The sequence below is a fragment of the Panicum hallii genome, chromosome 2 (assembly GCF_002211085.1).
Source record: "Panicum hallii strain FIL2 chromosome 2, PHallii_v3.1, whole genome shotgun sequence".
In the NCBI taxonomy this organism is placed as follows: Eukaryota; Viridiplantae; Streptophyta; class Magnoliopsida; order Poales; family Poaceae; genus Panicum; species Panicum hallii.
In genome coordinates, this window is record NC_038043.1 from 44,234,875 (window position 1) to 44,256,996 (window position 22,122).

At 46.1% G+C, this 22,122-nt stretch overlaps 4 protein-coding genes across 4 annotated transcripts; 1 reads left to right on the top strand and 3 right to left on the bottom strand.

Moving 5' to 3' along the window:
* Window positions 1–6,398: 6,398 nt before the first annotated feature.
* LOC112881104 (F-box/FBD/LRR-repeat protein At1g13570-like) lies at window positions 6,399–7,377 on the bottom strand. Its single transcript, XM_025945807.1, has 2 exons — window positions 6,583–7,377; window positions 6,399–6,425 (listed from the first exon to the last, which is right to left on the bottom strand). Exons 1-2 carry the CDS (start codon window positions 7,375–7,377, stop codon window positions 6,399–6,401), a joined length of 822 nt encoding a protein of 273 aa, XP_025801592.1.
* Window positions 7,378–7,928: 551 nt separating this feature from the next.
* On the bottom strand, window positions 7,929–11,040 carry LOC112882938 (F-box/FBD/LRR-repeat protein At1g13570-like). The gene is made up of 5 exons (XM_025948136.1): window positions 10,126–11,040; window positions 9,489–9,641; window positions 9,280–9,382; window positions 9,103–9,147; window positions 7,929–8,243 (listed from the first exon to the last, which is right to left on the bottom strand). The coding sequence occupies exons 1-5, from the start codon at window positions 10,960–10,962 to the stop codon at window positions 8,224–8,226; spliced, it is 1,158 nt and encodes a 385-aa protein (XP_025803921.1). The 5' UTR covers window positions 10,963–11,040; the 3' UTR covers window positions 7,929–8,223.
* A 571-nt stretch (window positions 11,041–11,611) lies between these two features.
* On the bottom strand, window positions 11,612–13,781 carry LOC112881879 (mediator of RNA polymerase II transcription subunit 20a). The gene is made up of 4 exons (XM_025946782.1): window positions 13,657–13,781; window positions 13,224–13,572; window positions 12,582–12,671; window positions 11,612–12,074 (listed from the first exon to the last, which is right to left on the bottom strand). The coding sequence occupies exons 1-4, from the start codon at window positions 13,671–13,673 to the stop codon at window positions 11,850–11,852; spliced, it is 681 nt and encodes a 226-aa protein (XP_025802567.1). The 5' UTR covers window positions 13,674–13,781; the 3' UTR covers window positions 11,612–11,849.
* Window positions 13,782–17,088: 3,307 nt separating this feature from the next.
* On the top strand, window positions 17,089–20,801 carry LOC112879597 (thermospermine synthase ACAULIS5). The gene is made up of 10 exons (XM_025943937.1): window positions 17,089–17,449; window positions 17,552–17,618; window positions 17,767–17,861; window positions 18,576–18,678; window positions 18,794–18,882; window positions 19,674–19,830; window positions 19,921–19,996; window positions 20,087–20,145; window positions 20,232–20,368; window positions 20,489–20,801. Exons 1-10 carry the CDS (start codon window positions 17,259–17,261, stop codon window positions 20,565–20,567), a joined length of 1,053 nt encoding a protein of 350 aa, XP_025799722.1. The 5' UTR covers window positions 17,089–17,258; the 3' UTR covers window positions 20,568–20,801.
* The last annotated feature ends 1,321 nt before the right edge of the window (window positions 20,802–22,122 follow it).

Genomic DNA, 22,122 nt, shown 5'->3' on the forward strand with positions numbered 1-22,122 from the left:
AAAGTATTTTCTCCATAAATAAACCCAACAACAAACAAAATCTTATTGACCATGCACTCAGACTAGACTTGTGCATCAATTTCTTCAGGTTGCATGTTCAGTACCCACTCATGTGGGTTTCATCTTAACCTACCCCGACTTGCTCGAGATTTAGAGGCATTGTTCCTTGTTGTTGTTGCTGCTGCATGTCCATTATCCTCCAGAAGTAGCACGTCAAAAGGAAATTTGATAACACCTTCCTAGCGATGCTAATTATACTATTCTTACCCAATCAATTAGTTCAGTTATACCTGCAGGATGAGTAAATCGTTATCCAAAAAGATACCATACAAAAATCATATAAAACAAAATGAGAGAATCGCTACGAAAGCCTAGACTGGAGCACTAAGGAAACCATAATCAATAATAATTATATGGTCCTACTCACTGTTTCTTACGGTGGAACAAGATTGTAGATCACTACCAAGAAAAGACGATATAGAGTTACAGAGTAGTATTTGTTGGGATTGCAACCCGGATCTATTGCTATGCCCAAAGGGGCATGTATAGAGATGTATAAAGTGCAGAAGTTACTTTACACTAGTGAATACATAATGGTATCTACAGCTAACACTCCATCGACTCATGGTGGATCTACAGCACACGATCTTGTGTAGGAAGCATCAAATCCAATGTGCTTAGTGAGTTCTTGCTTCACGAAATCTCAAGAAATACTGATCGCATTAGTGCATTTAGAGTAGAGGGGTTGGTGCAGTAAACTGGCACACAAAATATAATCTTCAAATTGCCACTAGAGCCGGTCTACCTCAGCAATAATAGCCGCCATAGCCCACTACTCATCCTCAACACTCAAACTAAAAACTACTGTCGACTTTTTTTTCTTCCAGACAATCAAGGAGGAGCTAAGAAAAATAAAATAAGATGATAGAGAGTAATGAAGAGAGTGATTACTAGCCCAAGTCGTATCAGAGTACACCTAAAACTAGAGGAAGCTGGTGTGAGGGAAGAAAAGGCAGCGAGAGATGGCTCCACGAAGGTACCACAAAACAAGGAGGTGAGCATAATGGACATGAGTAGAAGTAGAGACAAACCGACTCATGATGTGGACAAGGTGAGAAACATTAGGATGGGTGATCCCAAGATAGACAGGGCTCTTGACAAGGTGACGATAACATGCATATCAATAGTGTGGTGATAAGTCAGAACAACACAAGAAAGGAAATCATGAATGAGCTTCTCTTTGGTGAGGCATTGTCGGTGATTTCTTGCCAGCAAACCTAGTAACTAGGCTTAGATTTCAATGGTGGGATTCGAAGGGTGAAAATCGCTCTTAGGTGTCTGATGGGATTTTTGTTAGGTTTGAGCCCCCGAAGGGTAAAAGACATATCTCCTAGTGAGCAAAGTGAGGAATGAAGAGGGACTCAACCGTGCTAAGTAGATTGGTAAAAGAACGAGAATAATAAGAGAAGAATCCATGAAAGGTGACATCATGAGAATCCTCATCCAAGTCATAACCTTTATGTTTCTTACTATTCCCAAGGAAGACACAATTAACTAACTAGGTAATCAGTTTGGTGCGCTCATGAGGTGGAAGGACGTACCGGATACCCAAAATAGGTGAGATAACCATATGAAGGAGAGGTAGATAAAACAAAGCTCATATAAAGTACATCCCTGAAGAGTAGAAGATGACTTTTAGTTAATGAGGAAGACAACTATAGTGACAGCTTGTGCCTAGAAGTGAGGAGATAGACTAGTGGATATCAGAAGAGCATGAACAATCTCAAAAATGTGACATTACTTATGCATAGAAATACCATTCTGAGCATGAGCACCATAAGACGAGAACCGTGCAAGGGTACCATAGCTAGCGAGGGCGATGATGCGAATCAAGTAAGTATTCGCAAGCATAGCCCGCAAGAAACTAACAATGAGAAGATATCAGACAAATCCAAGGAATCCGAAATAATCATCATAAAATATAAACACTAGGAGTGGCCTCTTCCAAAGCAACGGGTGCATAGCACTAAACATCAATGTCCACAAGATCAAAATGGTGTGAAGACATAGAATTGCTGTAAGGAGAGGGGAGTTGCAATTATTTGCCAAGCTCACAACATGCACACAATGTCACTAGAAAGAGGACCTAGGACTTCGCTACCAACTAATGTGAATAGTCTAGCACTAGAGACATGTCTAGATGATGATCCCATTATGCGAAAGTATGGTAGGAGAAGCAACTGACACTATCATAAGTAGGAAACAAGGCTAAGGCGAAGACTGCCAGAGTTTAAGCAGCTAGGACATAAGCCGACTGTCTGTGTTTCATACACCGGCTAGTACAATATGCCGCATTTTTCCATAGCTTGATGGCTAACACTTAAAGGTAAGGCTTTATACTGGTTCGGGCAATCACCCTACATCCAGTGCGGGTATGCGTTCTCGTTCCTTGTGTTCAAGTACTAGATGCTTAGGAGTGCTTGCAAACATGCGAATATAGGTGTGTGCATATGAGAGTCGAGAGAGAGAGAGAAAAGAAGGCCCAGCTCCACCTTTTTATAGTTATGTGGGCTGGGCTACGACAAGAGAAAGGGGTGTCTCAGCCCTTGGGGTTGACATCTCGGTGAGGGGGTTGGGAGCTCTACATGTGTCCTAGCTAGAGCCTCAAGAGTCGTTGCTTTCCATCACGTCACAATGTCGCGTCTCGCTCGTTGGGTTAGCCGCGGTGTCCGGTGTCGCTTCAGTCCTGTCCGCCATCTCTTTGGCAGGACATGGCGTGGGCGTGGTTGCTGTATGGCCACCCCGGTCAGCTGGGGCTTGCCCCGTGGCTCCGCTGGCCAGGTCAACGCTTCGCCCGGAGGTCGATGGGTCCCGCTAACTCGGCGTGCCTCCCTCACCCTAGGCCTGATTGTAGAGGGCGACGAGTTACGGCCCGTCCCGTCACTCTGATAGGGCAGGGGCAGACGGCATGGGTGCTGGTCCGAGGCGTCATGATGGTCCGGCTGACTAGGGGCGCGCGTGCCGGACTTTCAGTCCGTAGGCGGCGTCCTTATCCCGGTTGTCAGATACGGCGCGTGAGTGCGCGTGCGCGTCACATCATTTTGGGCGCATTTATTGCCTTCTTCCAGTCCATCCTCACTGTGCCTCCATGGGTCGGGCGGCCGGTTTTGGCCATTGGTGGAGCACCAACCTCCCAAGCCCGCTGCCCTTGTGAAGGGTCGGGAGGCTGACACGTGCCCTATTGGTGCGCAAGCCTGGCTCTTGGGTCGCATTTGCGGCACGGGCCCCAGTTGCCAGTACTGTTCGTTCCTTGGGCTCGTCGTCCTGGGCCGGCTGTTCTGTGTCGGCCTGGCCCAAGAAGGCCTTTCTTTGGGGTACCCATGGTATGTGACCCTATCACCAACTGCTAAGCTTAGCCCACATTCCTTGCATGATGAAACCTTTCCTCAGCTCACATCTCAAGTGTTGCAACGTTAGGTATGAGTGATAGGTCAGCAAATGTGCCCTGATAGTCCCAAACTCTCCTGGTAACTTTGATGATAGTCACAACACTTGCAAGAACCATAACAATAGAACTCTACGGCTGAGTTGTCCAAGTGGTGCCAAGCCATGGACATATGATTATGGAAGTCCTCCAACATAGATTCAAGCTGGTGATGCAACTGAGCCACCTCTATGACAGCATGGTACATGACCTCATTATGAATCTCATAACTAAACTGGAGGTGAGCCCACATCAGATGTGTAGTGGCAAGACGACAGAGAGACATTGAGATACGAATCTTAATGCCCACAAGCAAGATCTACTTAGCAAAGGCCTCCTTCACACAGCTAGGTCTCGTAGACAAGGACATTGGATTGGTGGACCTCCATCTAAGCCTCAAACACCTGAAGTAGAGCGGTCTTGGCATCATCGTCTACCTTGGGCCACGACGCTGGACCGTGAGAGGGCATGGACCTTGTGGATGACTCATGCATGGAGACAGTGGTGAGTCCACAATGTGATGCAAGCATGACATGGAGGTGCACATTCACAGAGGTCTATCACGACACAGTACCGCGGGGATGGGCCGGTGGCTAGGCTATCGAGTGACTGTAAGGTCTAGGCATTGGAGTGGCATGGAGTCATGACAAAACACATAGGGCACACAGTCGGCAAAGATCCTAACCCTTGTACGAATCTGTGTTGAGAGGTCCATAGGGTGCATATTGAGCGTCATGAAGGGAGGGAAGGGAGAGAATAGAGTTGCTTATAGGGTTGGCGGTGGCTAGCCAACAACAACGGAGGCTGGAGACCTTGGTGGATCAGTGGAAACCCAAAAGCTCTATTAACATGTTAGGAGGGCTACCTAGATCTTTTGCTGTGCACAAAATGCACAAAAGGAACAGATATCGAGATTTACAAAGTGCACAAAGCACCCTGGAGTAGCTACTAAACACATAAAGTTATATACGTATAGTAGTAGTAATAATATAAAATCTGCAATACAAAGGATCAGCATTATCTCAAGAACTAGTAAGAAACACAAAAACATAATATGATTCAACATTGCAACTTAATAGCAGACAGGAAGATAGACCAATGTGACTCTTTAAAACAGGATCATTAATTCTTTTTTTTAAATAGTAAGCTTTCCCTGTTCCTAAAGCGTCAAGGCTATAACCAGTTGAGCACCAGTATTAGTAAAAACAATACATATGTAAAATTTTTTGATATATACTGGACAAAGCATTAATTTGTTTTCCACTATTTCCCATCTTTTTCCCTATTTATGCGGACACATCATCTCAAATTGCCCTCCTACTTGGTTGCATTGTACATTGCCAAATAAACTAACAAAGCCAAGAAAGCTGGAGTTCTTTCAAACTAGCGTGGCAACTAGTCATGATGATTAGCAAGACCACTAATTTCAATACCAAACTAGCACACATACAATTATCATCAGCCATGGCTCTGCCTACCATCCATTCTATCAACATTGTTTCACCAAATCAGGCAATGGTGCAGCAGCTCTAATACATACTAGACTCTTCATTCCATTTGTTTGGACATTTAGGACCAAGGGACTAATTAATCGCTGCCTCACCATTGGATCATAGTGTTGATATATGGCCTTGGCCGCCCATTTTTCTTTGCCAAAAACAGTGATATAAAATCACTTTTGGACCAAAAAAAGAGAGGGGGGGGGGGGGGGGGCGGAAATAGATGGGAACTGTGTGGAAAATGAAAAAAAGGCATGTGTCAAATAAAAGACAATTCTGTGTGGTGTACTATTATTTTGGATTCTAAGTGGCACTAACAAGCAATTTGAATTCTTTTAACTGAAGCATTTTGAAGTGGAACAGACCATATGTTGCCCAGCATATAATATAAGGTATACAGGGGAGCTTTCAGAAGGCAAATCTATCGTGGACTTATGCATATCCTTCAAGAACAAATTCGAGAGGCACGAACGATAGGAAATTCAATATATGAGCATTTGCTAATTGAAGTAAAGATAATTACCTTTGAAAAAGACTTGGGCAGAAGGTGAAGCTCTTCTATATGTATATAACTTGCTTAGCGCATTCTCTTCAGACATTGAGCATTGATCGCCGAGACTAATAGACATTTTGCGAAGAGCTGTTGCTTTAGATAAGACTAATTCTATAAAGCACATCTCATTTGAGAAACAGGAAATGTCATTAATCTTCACAACCTGAAGGCTGGCACACATCCCATCGGTCCATTGTGTATTCTGGAATTCTGCATTTGCTTCAGTTTCCTGCTCTTGATTATTGATAATCTTGAAAAAAGAAAACCCAGAAAGTCAATCAAAGGAGACAAAACGACTACCTCCAAACAAGAAGATATGATCATTTTTATGACAGCGTCCATACCGCAATTTCGAGTTCTTCAAGGTTAGGAGCGTTCCTTAGCAAGCAAAATGTTGATAAAATGGCATACATTTCAAAGTGGGTAGAGAGAAACAAACTCCTTAAATTAGCAAAGGTGTATGGAAGTGTTTCCAATAAAATATCCCCGAAGTACTGAAAAAGAAAAATATTGACAGCATGAAAATGTTGATAATACGGGAACTTGCAGACCATGCTACAATTACATAAATATATAACTTTAGGCATCTGGTACCCAAGTTTCTGAACAAATAACCATACTCCCACGATCGGAGCAGGTTAGAAATGAGAGAAATATTGCAGTGCCATCAAATCATAAAGAACGTATTTGAGGCTAAAAGAAAGTGCACAGCATTCTATTTCCAACTGGAAGCATTTGCTCAAGACAGAATATCAATTGCTTTAGGAAACATATGAAACAATTACAATTAATTGAAGGAAAAAGGAAAGTCACGGTATATACTATTATTAGTTATCGTTAAAGAACAAATTTTATTAAATTTTCATCCCAACTCCAGATGATGCAGCACCTAAACAGCAAAACGACTTACGAAACACAACGCACAGTAGCCAGATTTACAAATTCTACTCCATTCTGCTTAATATAATGCAGTTCCATCAGTTTTCTACCATGATTGGTCAAACTTAAGTTAACAACTAGGAAGATAAGATATAAATGAAATGTACCGGTTGGTAGAACGTTGAGAGAGTGAGCTTCCTTGCATGAGCAACGCCGGCAACGAATACTCCAAAGTCATTCCCGTTCACATAGGTATCAAAATCAATGGTGGCGTTGTCGAGACGCGGCAGCTCCCCAAATTCCCAGGCGTAATAATCAGCCACCGAAACGATTGTTAGGCTACGGAGATTGGGCGCCGCAATCATACACGGCTCGTCGCTAGGGATGTACACATCAGATAGCTCGAGGACAGCAAGCAAGGGCGACCGGCCGATGATAGCCTCCAATTCCAAGTTCACCGAGAACTGGACGTCGGCGATTTTGAGCTCCTGGAGCACGGGGAAGCCGGCGAATCCCACGGGCGTGGATGGGACGTAGCACCCGTGCAGCTTCAGGGTCACGAGGTTGCTAAAAGAGTAGATCGAGGAGTTGATGCTCAAGCCGCAGTCGACTCGGAGGTCCATGGACCGGACGCCCCGACGGGACAAAGCAATCAGCCAGTCGTCGATGCGGCACACGGAGTACGCGTTGTTGATGCGGATCGAGACGTCCCGGATGCGGCCGGCGTAGCGGATGAGGACGCTGTCGACAGTCGTCGGAAGCGTGCTGAGGCCGTCGAGGAGGGAGAGGGACAGCGTGGGGAGCGACTCCCAGCGGCGCCGCCAGGCACGGGAGAGCGCGGAGGTGCGGACAGCGTCGCGGAAGTCGAGCCGGGTTAGGATGCCGTCGATCAGGGGCTCCGGGAGGGAGGTCAGCCGATCCGCCGCCGGCGCGGCCCGGCGGCGCCGGCGCTGGGGATCCATGCGCCCCAATCCCAACTCTCTCTCTCTCTCTCTGCGCTCCGGTGATTGTTCGGTGGCTAGGATTTTGCCTAGAGAACCTGAAACGGCAGTCCACTCTCTAGGTTTAGGGCAGTGTCAGATCACGTGACGGCCCTGCTTACGTAATCGTTGGTCGGGTGCCTTCTGTTACACGCCTCTTCTCTCTTCATTCGAATGCAGGGCTAGGGGGAAACGGTAGTGAAAGCCCAGACCACTCAGTCCAGGAACACTGCTAATATCTCCTTAACAACAATGATGATAATTGCAAAGTGTATTATTCTATCCGTTTCAAATTATAGTTTATTTTAATTTTTCTAAATTCGTAACTTCTGCTACGCACCTGAATATACACTATATCTAAATATATATTAAAAACTATATATTTAGAAAAATTAAAACAACCTACAATTTAAAATAGGATTGTACAATACTACTATTTCAGGATTAAGAAATGTTAATGTACTCGCGTACAGACCACCCCACACGCGGCTGGCAAAAACATTCTGGCGCTCAACTGAACAACAGGATAACCATACCTCGCCTACTCAGGCCAAGTCTGTAAGAGTATATTACTACAAATGCAGAAAACTGTCTGTAATCTCATACAAAACATGAGCGTCAATCCTTAGCAAACTACTGATAGAACGTCAATTCCTTCTGGAATAGAAGACGAAAACTACGACAACTCCTTGGATGAGTCATTTTCTGTGTCTTTGCTATCTGACATTCTGGCCTCAAAAGACCACTTCAAACAAAAAATGGGACCACCGGCTCATTCAAGTGCACCAATTCCACACATTCTATTAATGCTCAGAAGATGCTCCCCATCTAATAGCTTCCTGCCGCACCTGCATGAGGAAAGCAAACTGTTCAATCGTACAATTCATCAAAGCAACATGAAGCAGATGAAACGAAGTGTACAGAGGGCCACTGCATTTCTGCATACTGATTATCATCTAGCAGCAGCTGTTAAGAAACTCAGCAAAATCATATGCATAGTTCTGACTGCTTAGCAATTATCAGATGATTCTGTTATGTACCAAACACTGAATGTGATTTCCATTTCTATGAGCTCCCTTGATGAATTGTTTCATCAACCTAAGATGGAAAAGGAAATATAGAACTAAAGTACACAAGATGTTCCTTTCTCCTCCCAGTATTGTTCCTATTCCTGACACCATTATTTAAATCCATGACCATGATCTAACATGAAAGAGAGTAAATGGTGAGCATTCAGGTAAAAGAGACTTTGAGATGAGTTTTAAGTATAAGTTCTGCCTCATAGGTTGAGTGTCTTTCTGAATTTACCCCTAGACAAGGATTCTATCGAAGCATAGTGGAAAAAGTAATAATCAAAAGCTCAATCTGTCTAGGGCAGATGAACAACAAAAACAGCTGTAATCACTTCGGCAGGAATACATTAATTTTCAATAGCAGCAATGGCTGCCTGAATACTTAGCACGTCCCATTCTTCATGGAGGCACAAAAAACTTCAGTACAGTGTGACAGCTGAAGTCCTATATTTCTCACTTACATCAACAGGTCAAACTTTCAGATGTAACTAATCACTCTTGCTTGTATTATAGTCAAAAGTATATAATGTGAAAATACACCACAAACTTTCAGAAAACGGAATATGATATGCATAGAAATGTATTACAATCAAACAAAACACAATTGATACCTGAAATCAAGTTTATTTCTTACCTTGAAACAGAATCTGAGCTTGAGCTGAGGCTCTTCCGCATGTTACTAACTCCTCCAGTGGATCCACATGAGATAGTGAGCAATCATCATCATGACTAATGGATAATGTGTGAAGAAGCTTAGCTTTGGATAGAATAAGCTTCATAAAAGACATTTCATTTGGAAGCCAATTGATACCGGTCATCTCCAGAATCTGAAGATTGGCACACATGCCATCAGTCCACTGTGCATTTAGCAACTCCCCATTTGCCTCAATTTTCTGCTCTTTGCCATCATAAATCTGCACACATGAATGTAGAAAACAGAAGTAAGATAAAAGCAGCAAGATGACCTTCAGAGTTCAAAAATGTATGTAAGAATATCTGAAAGGCAACATTCAAAATTACCCGTATTTTAAGTTTTTCAAGGTTCGGAGTGCTCCTTAGGAAGCAAAACACTAACAAAATGGGGGGCAGTTCACAGAAGTGCATGAACAGTTTCAAGCTCTTCAAGTTGTCAAAGGTGCATGGAAGTGTCTCCAGTATCTTAATCCCATTTACCTGAAAAATGGAAAGAACAAAAAATAATACCAGAACATTGAAACTGGAATACTGGATGAGAATCTAGAATCGTGGATAGGTTTTTCTTTTATTTTACAGCAAAAGGGGCACAAGCTCATATATTAATGGATACGGTCAAGCATGGTTCGTCTTCGAAAGCAACCTTTCACATTATTCAATATTTGAAGACCTCATTTTACTGCACCTGAACAGCAAGATGACTCTAAGCCACAGCCCACATGTGCAAACAAGGAGGCAAACCTCAAGTATACACGAATGCAATACAACTAACCGAATCAACATTATTAGGCTTTTGGCAATAACTTCTTGCAAGCATGCTCATATGATTTATCAGTGTCCTCATATACTGTCCCATCCTATCCCATTTTCAGGTCTGAGGCATTTTAGCTAGCTTCTATTTCAATCCAGCCAAACAAGAGACTCGAATGAGATAAAATGAACATTTGGGAAGAGCAGAATATACCGGTGCATAAAACGAGCAGAGGCTAAGCTTCCTAACTTGAACTAGCCCAGCAAGAAACTTGGCGAAATCTCGGTTACCAACATACTCCCACAAATCAATGACAGCAGAGTTCAGGCATTGCAGCTCTGCAAAATTCCAGCCATAATCGATATTTGAGCATACTGTTATGTGCCGCAGATTGGTTGCCCGGATTTCCCATTCTATGAAGTCATCCCCAACTATGCAGACTTCGCATAGTATCAGCTGCTCGAGCAATGGGGATGTCTCAATGATCTCCTCCAGTTGATACTCCCCGTTCTGCTGTAACTTCACATTGGCAAGGCTTAGCACTTTAAGGTTCGGAAACCCCTCGAAGTCCGGGGGTAGCGGCGGTATGTGGCAGGCGAAGAGGTCGATGGAGATGAGGCGGCGCCAAGAGAAGACGGTGGAATGAAGGGAGAAGAACTTATAGGGGCACGGAGGACTTAGTTCGAGATCCTCTACGCCGCCACGGCGGGAGAGGACGAGGAGCCAATCGTCTAGGCGGCGGGTGGAGAGCTCGTCGAGGGAGACGTCGAAGCGCCGAACACGGCCGGAGAAGCGGGGGAGGACGCAGTCGACAGTCCAGAGCGACTGCTGGCCGATGGGGGTGTAGATGTCGATGGAGGGGAGCGACTCCCAGCGGTGGCGCCAGGCGCGGCAGAGCGCGCAGGTGCGGACGGCGTCGCTGAGGTCAAGGCGGCCGAGGATCTCGTCGAGTACCTCAGGGGGCAGAGACAGCAGGGCGTCGGACGCCGCCGCCGGCACGGCCGTGGCATCACGAATCCGGCGCTTCTTGGGAGGGCGACGCGGCGCCATTTCATCAGCGATCGGGGCGCTGCCGCCGTTCGGTGGGGATTTGGTGGAGATCAGTTTCGGTGTGGCTTTCCTCTCTGTACAGACTGCGGACCGCGGGGCTGTGGCGGGAATGGCGCCAAATGTAAACCCCCCCCCCCCCCGCCCCCGCCCGCCCCCCCCCCCCCCCCCCCCGGGTCGCCGCCGCCCTGTGCGAAAACACTCGCGCTCGGAGCTCTGACGTTCCGTCGCTTACATATGGGGACCACGCCTGATGGGCCCGAACGTCAGCAGCACGTCACTATGGCCCTGTGTTAGACGAATGAGTCCCTCTAGAAATGGGAAAAAAGAAGCAGAAAACCCAAGTCGAAAGAAATAATTGAAGTGATGTCGACATCGATAAATTAAAATACACTTTTATTTAGCGTGGATTAGTGTCATGGGGACCATTTAACCTAGGCCGATCATACTGTAGAACATCGCCAGTTCATGGTAAGCTCATGAACATTGAGGATCTGGTGGAGTTACTACTCCAATAATACTGAAAATGGTATTGGGGCTCCTCAAATAATCACCACAGATGCTCTAAGGTCAGCTAACTACACTGAAGTAGACAAAAACGTATGACTTCCGCAAACTTTCCTCATAAGCTAGACTCATGGATACCCACCTCTGACTAATTGACGATATCAACTGTCCAGTTATTCCTCAAATAAGAGAAAAAAATGTCCAGTTTCTAATTTGTGCCTCGATAAAGACATCAAGGTGGTGTGGCAGCTTAATCGGAAGAGAATGAAAGTACAAACCATTTGCATGTCATTACATAAGATACATCCAGTCACTGTGAATCCTATCAGGATCAGCCTAAGAAGTTATGCAGGGTATTTTTCTCTAAAGCTTGATCTTCAGAGCTAGCCCCTTACTGTAGCCATGAGCTGCTGCAAGCAAGTTGCATACTGAACTGCAGTATGTTGGAAAGAATATTGATCTGAAAGCCCATATTCTGAAAAGTTTGATTCTACATGAATGAAATGACCAGGTAATGACTTTTTTGCAACTGTTTCCTGCCATATGTCAAAGAAATCTTCCATGATTGCCCTGGATTTTTCGATGGAAGATAGTGGATAATACTCTACCTGCATACAGAATAAGAACAAAATTAAAACCAGCTCGCCCGGCAAACTTGGGCAACAGAAGCAAAAGTAAGTGTGCCTGGCAGGCAAGTTCAGATAACATGGTGAACTTTTCTGCTATTGTTCTTTGCTCAACTTTTTCTATTATTGCCAGTGCCAGAGAAGATCTAGATGCACTTTCAAACTGCAGTCCTAGTAGTGAAGCAAGTGAACCTTAGATCACACGTTTTTCATGTAAGCAAAGACACTATTACATTGCACAAAGTTCATCGAGCTTAACAAGAAACTCTATATCAGAATAAAATATTCAAAGAAAAGAAGCAAGTCATAAGGTACTAATAATTATCAGCAGAGCATGCTATATAGGAGTAGTGGTTTAGACTAGCATACTTTCATAAGTATTTTACCAAATCTCAATTTTACATTGTTACTTTACAGCATTTGGTTTGATGTGATCACAGGACTCAAATGAATACAAGAGAAATTCAAGACAAGAAAAAAGAATGATACCTCCATCATGATTCCTCTCAGTGATTCAGAATTATTAGGAGCACATTTTCCTATCCTCAGGCAGAAATCACCCAGTTGATACTGAAAGCCCTGGAGAAAAGAAGGGTTTAAAGTATCTGAAACAATTGAAATTGTATACTAGACTATGAAAGCAAAGAGGTTAACATAGGAAAACAGAAAGCAAACCAAAATCTACAGAATCAGACCTACCAACTTGAGTCTTACTTTTCATAACCCAATACTTTAATTTTAGTTGCGATTTTGTAAACACTGCGTTGGATGGTTTAGCCCATCCCAGCTCATGTATGCCTTTTGGTGCTTGCCCTTGTGACCCATGTTAGTTCCTATGTTTAGCTCAAGGCCTGTTGTGGCTTTCCACACGGTGGTAAATTTTCTTATAAAATATCAGCTAGGAAATTTGAACTTTCAAGCAAGCATAAGATCGAACCCAATATAAACAGGAAGCACAGATTTGTTTCGCTTGATAGAACCGAAGACGAGTGTGTTGAGTTTGATTGACAAATCCAGTTCGGTTTGAAGCACATTTGCACGCTATCGCTTGGATCAAACGAAAACAAGATGTATAAGCGCAAACCCCTAAATTTGGGCGTCAAATCCGAAACCAGAAGGGCAGGAGGCGACCTCGAAGTTGAGGGCGACGCGGGCCTTGTAGGACTGGAGCTTCTCCATGACCTGGGGGAACGCGGCGTCGGCCTGGAGGACGAGGCGCGCCGCGCGGACGATGGAGAAGTAGAGCCCCGGGCGCTCGTGGAGCGCGACGCCGAGGAGCTCCCTGGGCAGGTCGGGGTGCTGCTGCCCCTGCTGGCCCGCGGGCCCCGCCGCGCCGTCCCGGGTCATGGCGCGATAGAAGAAGATGGAGGTCTTCCAGCGCCCGTCCTTGACCCCGCCGAGGGACTCCGCGCAGCCGCACGCCTCCGCGAGGATCTGGCTGTTGAGCGTCACCCCGGGGCTCGGGTGCCAGTGCATCAGCCTGCGCCGCCGAAAAACCGCGGGGGTGAGGGAGAGCGCGGGGAGGAAGACAGAGGGAAGATTGCGAGACGTGAGAGTACGGTACCACTTGACGGCGGGCATGGCGTCGGCTCGGGGGGACGCCGGCGCCGGCGACGACGAGGGGTGAGGGTTGCAGACGCAGCAGCTTCGCCGGGGGCCGGCGGGTGCGGGGTACTCGTGGGCCGCCTGTCAGTGGTAAAGAAGGGATGGATGCTATTACGAACCAGGTAGTGGGCCTCAAGTACAAAACTGGCCAACAGAAGGAATCCGCCAAATAAGGAGGCCCAACGATTTGGCCTGCTACTTGATCGACCGTTGGGCTGCCGCAGTGGTGTTTATCTGCGAATTTGTGTATTCAAATTTCTAATTTTTCTTTTTTCTCTGCAGGAAATTGGTGTATTCACATTTCACACCATGCATCTAAATTTCGTTGCACGGGGAACAGGGCCTCTTTTTTGTGAAGCGAGAATGGAGCATCCGAGGACCAGCTTCCGTGATCATCCAATACAATTCCTGGCAGCATCAGACGGAGTTCGCACATGTCGTAGGCTCGTCTCAAGCAGAGGACGAGGAGGCAAGATGATGCTGCGGTAGCTAGGTAACTTGGCCGACAGGAAATTTAGGGGTTTCTCCGGCGTATCTACTTGGGAGCACGCGTTCAGGTACTCGAGCTGTCTCAGCTTTCTGTCATACTTTTCAGGATTGGATGAGTGCTTTTCCTGACAAAACAGTACTGAACCGACCGTCTACCACCTTTTCTTTCCGATAGGACTAAGCTGACCTTGCAACGGTCGTCGCTTGATGATCAGCATTTCTGAACCGGGACGAGCATTCGGCAGGTTGATTTCGTCAAGCCGCAGGTCTCAGCAATGAATACCCCCACTAGATGATCAGTTGAGTCGATCGTCCAGCAGCTCCACCACAAGGATGAAGAAAGCACGCGTGATTATTTCAACTCGAGTCGTGTGGTGTGGCATGGCCGGCGAATGATGCAGGCCTCGCGTGCAGGGTGGCTATGCCGGCCGGCGGACAGGATCATTGCCTGCCTTTTCCGACCAGGCGGCGTGGTTGCGCGAGTAGTGTAGTGGGCCTCAAGTCCAAGCCACAAATGTGATCCTGTCTGTGAAGTACTGGAGCGCAGCGCGCAGTGCAATGCAAGTGACTGAACAGGTGCTGCGTGCTAATGCAGAGATCAGTATTCGACACTGAGGCCTGAGCTGACCATCAACAGCAAGCACAACATGCCACGCGCATTGCAGTGGTGCTGCGTGATTGCAGCTGCAGAGCTGTGGATACATATATCAACCCAATGCAACACCCAAAGCTCCAGATGATGCATCATGCATGGTTGACGGCGCAATGGCCCGAGTCTGGTGGTTGAATTGAATCCACGTCACAGTGCTGGTGCTCAACCACGCTTGTTCCCTGCTGCCACTAATCCCATCAGCTGCGACGTATTGTTCGAGAGAGCGACAAAATAATGGGCCATTTTGGGGTTGTGGTTTCGCACCATGCATGTGGAGAAAAGCAGCACTACCTGCTAAGATATATCTGCAGACGGCGACAGATCTGCCGCATGCACGCATGCAAAGCGGCAGGGGGTTGAGGAGGATACTGTGGCAGGGAAAGGGTACAGGACACCCCCCGGGCCCTGGCATGCAGCTTCTTCCTCCGACTGTCTGAGGACAATGCAGCTTCTTCCGCGCAAGGCGGGCGCAGCTTCCGATCGAGCCCGGGGCCAGCACCGCATGACCGCAACAACATGGTGACGAGTGATGATCGGTCGCTTTTATACATTTGGGCGCACTGCGAGGGTGCAGTGCAGGGACAGGAATGGTGGTCGCGGGTGTGGCAATTGGCCGAGCAGAAAATCGCCGGTGTGCGACACTGTGCGACTAAACTAATAACCTAACAGATGACGATGCATCATCGATCAGGATAACCATGGTGCTGCGCGCCTGCGCCCTCTTTCCGCACGCCGAAACTCAGCACAGCACCACCACCAGTCCACCACCACCATGGCAGTGCAGTGCAACCGCATCCAAGCAGCGAGGTGGTTAATGCCGACGGGCACTCCACTCGTGCGGCCCGGCCGCCTTACCAACTTATTACCGAGTGCTCCACAAACAAATCGCGGCAGCGACGTCGTAGTAGCGCCGTGAAAGAAAACCGGCTGCCGCGGAAGAACCCAGGCGATTCGCGGGGGTGGAAAGTGCCGACCCGGCGACCCCGTGTGGCCGTGTCCCTGTGTCTACTCTCGCGCCGCCGCCGTGGGGGGGAGAGCTGCCGGCTGTCAAAAGGGGTCACTCGCACCCGCCTGCCGCCACCGCGCCGGAGCGAGCCCCGGCTTCCGCTCGTTTCTTTTGGCCGCACCCGCACGCGACGAGAGCGTGGTTGGATTACCGGGAGTGCGCCGTGCCCGTGGCCCGTGGCCGTGGGTGGCCGCTCCACGAACCTCGACGATCGCGTGCGCGTGCTCGCGCGCCACATCGCCGGCCCGCCTGGTGCGCCGCTCCCACGCGGGGGCGGGCGCCCTCGACCGATTGGCTCGCGCATCGGCGGCTCCACCAGCTCCGTGCGGAGCCCCGCGCGGCCACTTCCCGCCCGGCGATGCAATGCGTGCCGGAGCGAGTACTGACGGCGTGCGTAGGCGTAGGGGTAGTAGAAGATATGGGCGCGTCGCGCGTCCCGTTGGCTGCTGTTCGATCGCGTTGGGCCACTCCGCACTCCGGGGACTCAGGGCATGCCGATTTTTTACCAAAACTTTGGCAAATTCATTTATTTTTAAATGAATCAGGCAGTAGAGCTGCCTTATATTAAAAAGAAGAAACAACATCTAGACTGGACACCACAACAACCAACAACGATATCATCACCGGCTTTCAAGGGGTCCGACTTGCTGACTGGACAAGTGGTGCCAGATCGGACGGCTGACGTGGCCGGAAACCGGAGTGGTTTTGGTTTGGGGGGTAATTTGCACGATTTCGTCAGTTGGAGGTGTAAGACGTCTGGTTCCCTAGATAAGGGACCAAAATCGGATGATCGTGATAGTTCACGGTTGGAAAATGGACTTTACCATTTAAAAAAGACCACTAAATAAGTAACATATATATAGGTTGATTAGGTTCAAGTTCTTATGTTTCTTAGACTAAATTGCTGGTTTCTAGTTTTTAAAATCAAATATGCCCTTCTAAACAAGAAAAAACAAACCAAATAAGTACCCGTTTTAACCTATGAACTGAATGCCCACCACTGTCCCAGTTGCTGTCATTCCATTGCATGAATAAAATCAACAGTATATTTTTGAAAGGAAATAATTTGTTTTTAAATGCAATACTATGTTCGTAGTATAGGATTTGTCTCCCTTAAACTGAAATCATGAAGTACCTTAACATGTGGACCCTCCCTTGTCTATAATGCATTGCATTTCATGCATGAAAGAGGTGGTGCGATATCGATCTATTTGAGTCCCACGCCCAAATCGCGTTCAAATTTTCCAATGCTCCATATAAGCTAGATCACCACACCGGCCCCCAGCAGACTCACGTCGCACACAACACTCCCTACTCAGTACTCACATCACACGACCTCAGCACCTCACCTCCCTGCAGTTTCATCTACTCCTAGTTTTGTCTCGCGTTCTGCCGCGACTAGAGGACGAACGACATGGTAGGCGCCATGCCGGCCGCCGAGGCTCTGCCCCGCGAGGTGACCGCCGGCAACGGCTACGGCGCCAAGCACCTGCACCTGCAGCTGCCGACGCCGCCGAAGCAGCAGCAGCAGCCTGCTGAGGCGGAGTGCAGGTGGTACGAGGAGGAGATCGACGACGACCTCAAGCTCTGCTACGCTCTCAACAGGTGAACGCTGACACATTCGCATCCACGGAACGGTGATTCGATTCCTGTTCCTTGAGAAGAAGAGGTGGTTATGGTGACTGATTTTGATGTGCTCCCATCCAGCGTGCTGCACCGGGGGGCCAGCAAGTACCAGGAGATCGCGCTCCTTGACACCAAGCATTTTGGCAAGGTGCGTTCACATCAATGTGCGGTGCACTGGTGCATAATGAGCGTTTCTGCCGATTTCTTCTTTCTCTGTTTGTTGGCTACTTGGACCATGTGATCCTGTAGACATCTGCATATATGATCTCTGAACATTGTCAGTGACGCTTGTTCAGGCTTTGATAATCGACGGGAAGATGCAGAGCACGGAGATGGACGAGTTCATCTACCACGAGTCCTTGATACACCCGCCGTTACTGTTCCACCCAAAGTAACCATCACCACTAAGAAAAACACTTCTGTTTCTTTTTGATAATTGCCTCGAGTAATTCTCACCACTTAGAAAGTTCAAATTAAGGAATTGAACAAATTTCCGTACTGAGAATTCATCGTCCTTCTTCGTTCTCTTAGCGGCTGTTTGGATACTTAATAAATTAGGCTATCTATTTTTTCCAACCACTTTCCGAAATTTAGATATAAGCCTATCCTAAATTTATAAGATGGGAGATGAAAATTGATTCTACACACCACCAACCTATGTTTCTATTCCATAACTTATAGCATACTCTTTGGTTCACTGCTCTATAGCAGAAATATAGCATATAAGTATCTCCCCCGTATGGCTAACAATATTACACAAATATATTTCGTATATGATTATATTAGCTTATTAGCTTAATAGATTTGTGTCTAAATTATAATTATTAGAATGGAGTTCAATTCAAAGGTTCCAAAAGGGATCTTAGTGAAATGTGTGCACCCACACGTTCCTGAAACATTAAACATTCCTGATCGTCCTAGTTATTTTTTAAAAAAAGAAATGTCTGGGCACGCATTTCATTAAAAGAAAGAAAGCAGATCGTCTAGGTTTAAATTTGGAAGTGCTATTTTTGTACGATCTATTCCCAACCAACGACATTTCCACACATTATTGATAATTGATTAACAGCACGCGCTGATCCTTTGCTGGTGGCTTTGGCTTCAGCCCGAAGACCGTGTTCATCATGGGAGGTGGCGAGGGCTCCGCAGCGAGGGAGGTGCTGAGGCACAAGACCGTTCAAAGGGTGGTCATGTGCGACATAGACCAGGTATATAGGGTAGCACAAATTCAACAATAGGCAGGCTACTCTCTTCTCGAAAACACATACGCACACGCACACTTTGTTGTACAACTACCTCATGGTGTGGCGTATGCATGATCAGGAGGTAGTGGACTTCTGCCGTACGTACCTGACGGTGAACCGCGAGGCATTCAGCAGCGACAAGCTCTGCCTCATCATCAATGACGCCAGGTGCTCATATACATCTCTCTTTTCGTTTGCACTTGTTGGTTGACAGATTATATATTTCAATGATGCGATCCTCCCCCGATCCTCAACCAGATATCTACCTGGACGTGTCTTAGTATATTCCATCTCATAAAAAGTGCAATTCTAGTTTTTTTCCAGATAGATCAGTGGTGTGAAACAATTTTCGTACCGTCATTTTTTTAACTGCATGTAACTAACTAGACTTCATAATTTAAATTATGGACACAAGATAATTTTGACATGCAAATTAGACCTGACAACTAAATTAGGCAGTTGTTAGATTTTTTTTTCAAATGCTAGCATTGCACTCTTCGTAAGATGGAGGGAGAGTGCAATTATGGATCCACTAGAATCCTGCTAAGCAGGCACCGGGTCCAGTGCCCACAATATCCACTATGCATGAACAGATTGGAGAGCAATTAAGAACTCTTTTGACCTGCCTTTTTGTTTGGCAAAGTGTCCTAGTACATCAGTCATCTAGCAAATCTCCTCATAAAGTGAAAAGGGCGATAGTACCATCATCGTTCTTCCTGAACTATCATCACTTACAAGTGGGCCCAATAAAAATATAGATTCCTCGTGCTACTGTGCATATATAACTGGAGAAAACGTCATGATTAATTGATTAGTGCTCTCCCTGAAACAAAAGTTCACAAATCTTCTTCTGTATCGAATTTAACAAACACTGAAGTGGCTGAGTTCATATTGAGCAAGCCTGTTCTGGTTTATTCGTGCTTACTAGCATAACCATTCGTGTTATGCTATGCATTCAGGGTTGAGCTGGAGAAGAGCAGGGAGAAGTTTGACGTGATAGTAGGAGACCTGTCAGATCCAGTGGAAGGAGGACCCTGCTATCAGCTCTACACCAAATCATTCTACGAGCACATCGTCAAGTCCAAGCTTAATGACCATGGCATCTTCGTCACTCAGGTACCGTACTCCATACCATAGCCCTCCTACTTCAGAAATCACATTGGTTACGAGTCTCAACATGTCAATCTGATGGAAATGATCACGTAGGCTGGACCAGCTGGTGTTCTCACTCACAAAGAGGTCTTCTCATCAATCTACAACACCCTTAGACATGTCTTCAAATGTGAGTTCTGTTACTTGTGTCTTCAAATGTAAGAACATTTGGCCATGTGCTATCTGGCCTCTGTCTAAGCCTGTACAACTTTTGCTGCAGATGTTAAAGCTTACACTGCTCATGTTCCGTCATTTGCGGACACCTGGGGCTGGGTCATGGTATTTGCACTGTCATGAATTTATCCCACGTTCCAGTTTCGTTCAGGGGTGACCTAATGATGTGCCGCTTGCGATTCGCATTTCAGGCCTCGGATCATCCATTCGACCTGAACGCCCAGCAGATTAACGAAAGAATCAAACATAGGATTGTGGGAGAGCTCCTCTACCTGAGTGGGGAGTCCCTCATTTCCTCTACCACGCTCAACAAAAGCGTTCATCAGTCGTGAGTAGCGCCTTTTGTTCACTTCATCAGGCAATTAGTTGGTTATGAGTTATGACAGTGCTGAATGAATCAGTATGCTAATTCCTCCACTGATCTGCCTTCTGAAATATTTTTTTGCAGGCTGTTGAATGAGACTCATGTGTACACCGAAGACGATGCCAGGTTCATTTACGGGCATGGAAGAGCATGCTGCGCTTGAAGCCTCACACCTGTGTTCTTCCGGTATCAGCGCCTCCGTGCACGCAAAAAATGCTGCCATCTAGTTGTAAATAAGCTATTCTGGATGCAAAATAATAGCAAGGAGATTACTGCTATGTACAACTTGCCAAGAAATTTCGTATGCCACCAGAAGCCAGAAATTCAGAACTATGAAAGTAGTGCAACCAACAAGTGAAATCTTAGTGAAATTGACTATAGTTTCCATTTGGCAAAATTACTATTTTAGTCCCTCAACTTTGATCGGAGAGGGATAAGTTCATCCCTCAACTTTTATATCGGTCAACATAGCCCCTTAGCTTTTATTTTTGGGCCAAACTCGTCCTTGTGCTGATATTATACTCTATAATAACATGAGATTTATGCAAAAAGTTTTCTTTACCCTTGGCCCCTTTCCTTTAAATTTTACAACAGTTTATTTACCCATAAAATTTTATGGAACATCACAAGTGTTTAATTTGGAATATATAATTTTATTTACCCATATATCGCATTGTATTGCGGATGCATGGAGTAAAAATTAAACTACTTACTGCATAATAATGTACCATCATATAAAATGTTGTAGAAAGTTGAGCGAACAATAACACAAAACAGTGGAAATTGAGGAGGGGGAGAAGAAGCCAAGGGTAAAAAGAACTTTTTACAGTTATCTCATGTTATTGTGGAGTATAATATCAGCATAAAGATGATTAAAATAAAAATTGAGAGACTATATTGGCCAATTTAAAAATTGAGGGATGAATTTGACCTCAGACTAAAGTTGAGGGAAAAAATGCTTATTTTGCCTTTCCATTTCCCTCTCGTACAAGTAAGCCTATGCATAACTGTACTTTTGGTATTATTCTCCGTGTTGCGCAATTTGCTGTCTGATTTCTCGAAGCGCAGAAGTTACGGCGGCAAACGAAGGCCGTCTTGAAGGCTCTGCATCCCAGGTTCGGCAGATGAGATCAATCAGGACAGTAGGATATCCATCACTCTCTGGGAGTTTAGGCCTTAATTTTCCGTCTGCTACTCCCAGCGCAATCTACAAAACGTTACTGTTTGTTAGCATAGTCAACTAGGAACGAAATTTCATCTGAGATGGTGCAAATTTTGTCAAGACAGTTCTGAATCAAGGCTGTCCAAGGTGAAATTCACATATCATTTCAGGAAGTTTGAGCACCTTGTCCATGTTCTAGAGATTAGCACGTCGAGAGGCAATTTGAGTTTACCTTACTAGGCCCGTAGCTTGTATCAATGTACGGATGATCTGCAGTTATTAGTTCATTCAGTAGGATGCCGAAGCTGTAAACGTCGCATTTCTCAGTGTAGGGTTCACAGCGAATCACTTCAGGAGCCATGTACACATAAGTCCCTGAAATACATGTTTTAAAGTTTTGAAAAAAACAACAACTAGAAGTCAAATAAAAACTTTCATCGGCTACAACTGGGGTCGCACGCTTGCATGGCACATTGGACACTGTGATCTTCTTACCCGTTTCGCCGGTGAGCGCCTCCTTGCCGTCCGGCAAGAACCTGGCGTGGCCGAAGTCCGT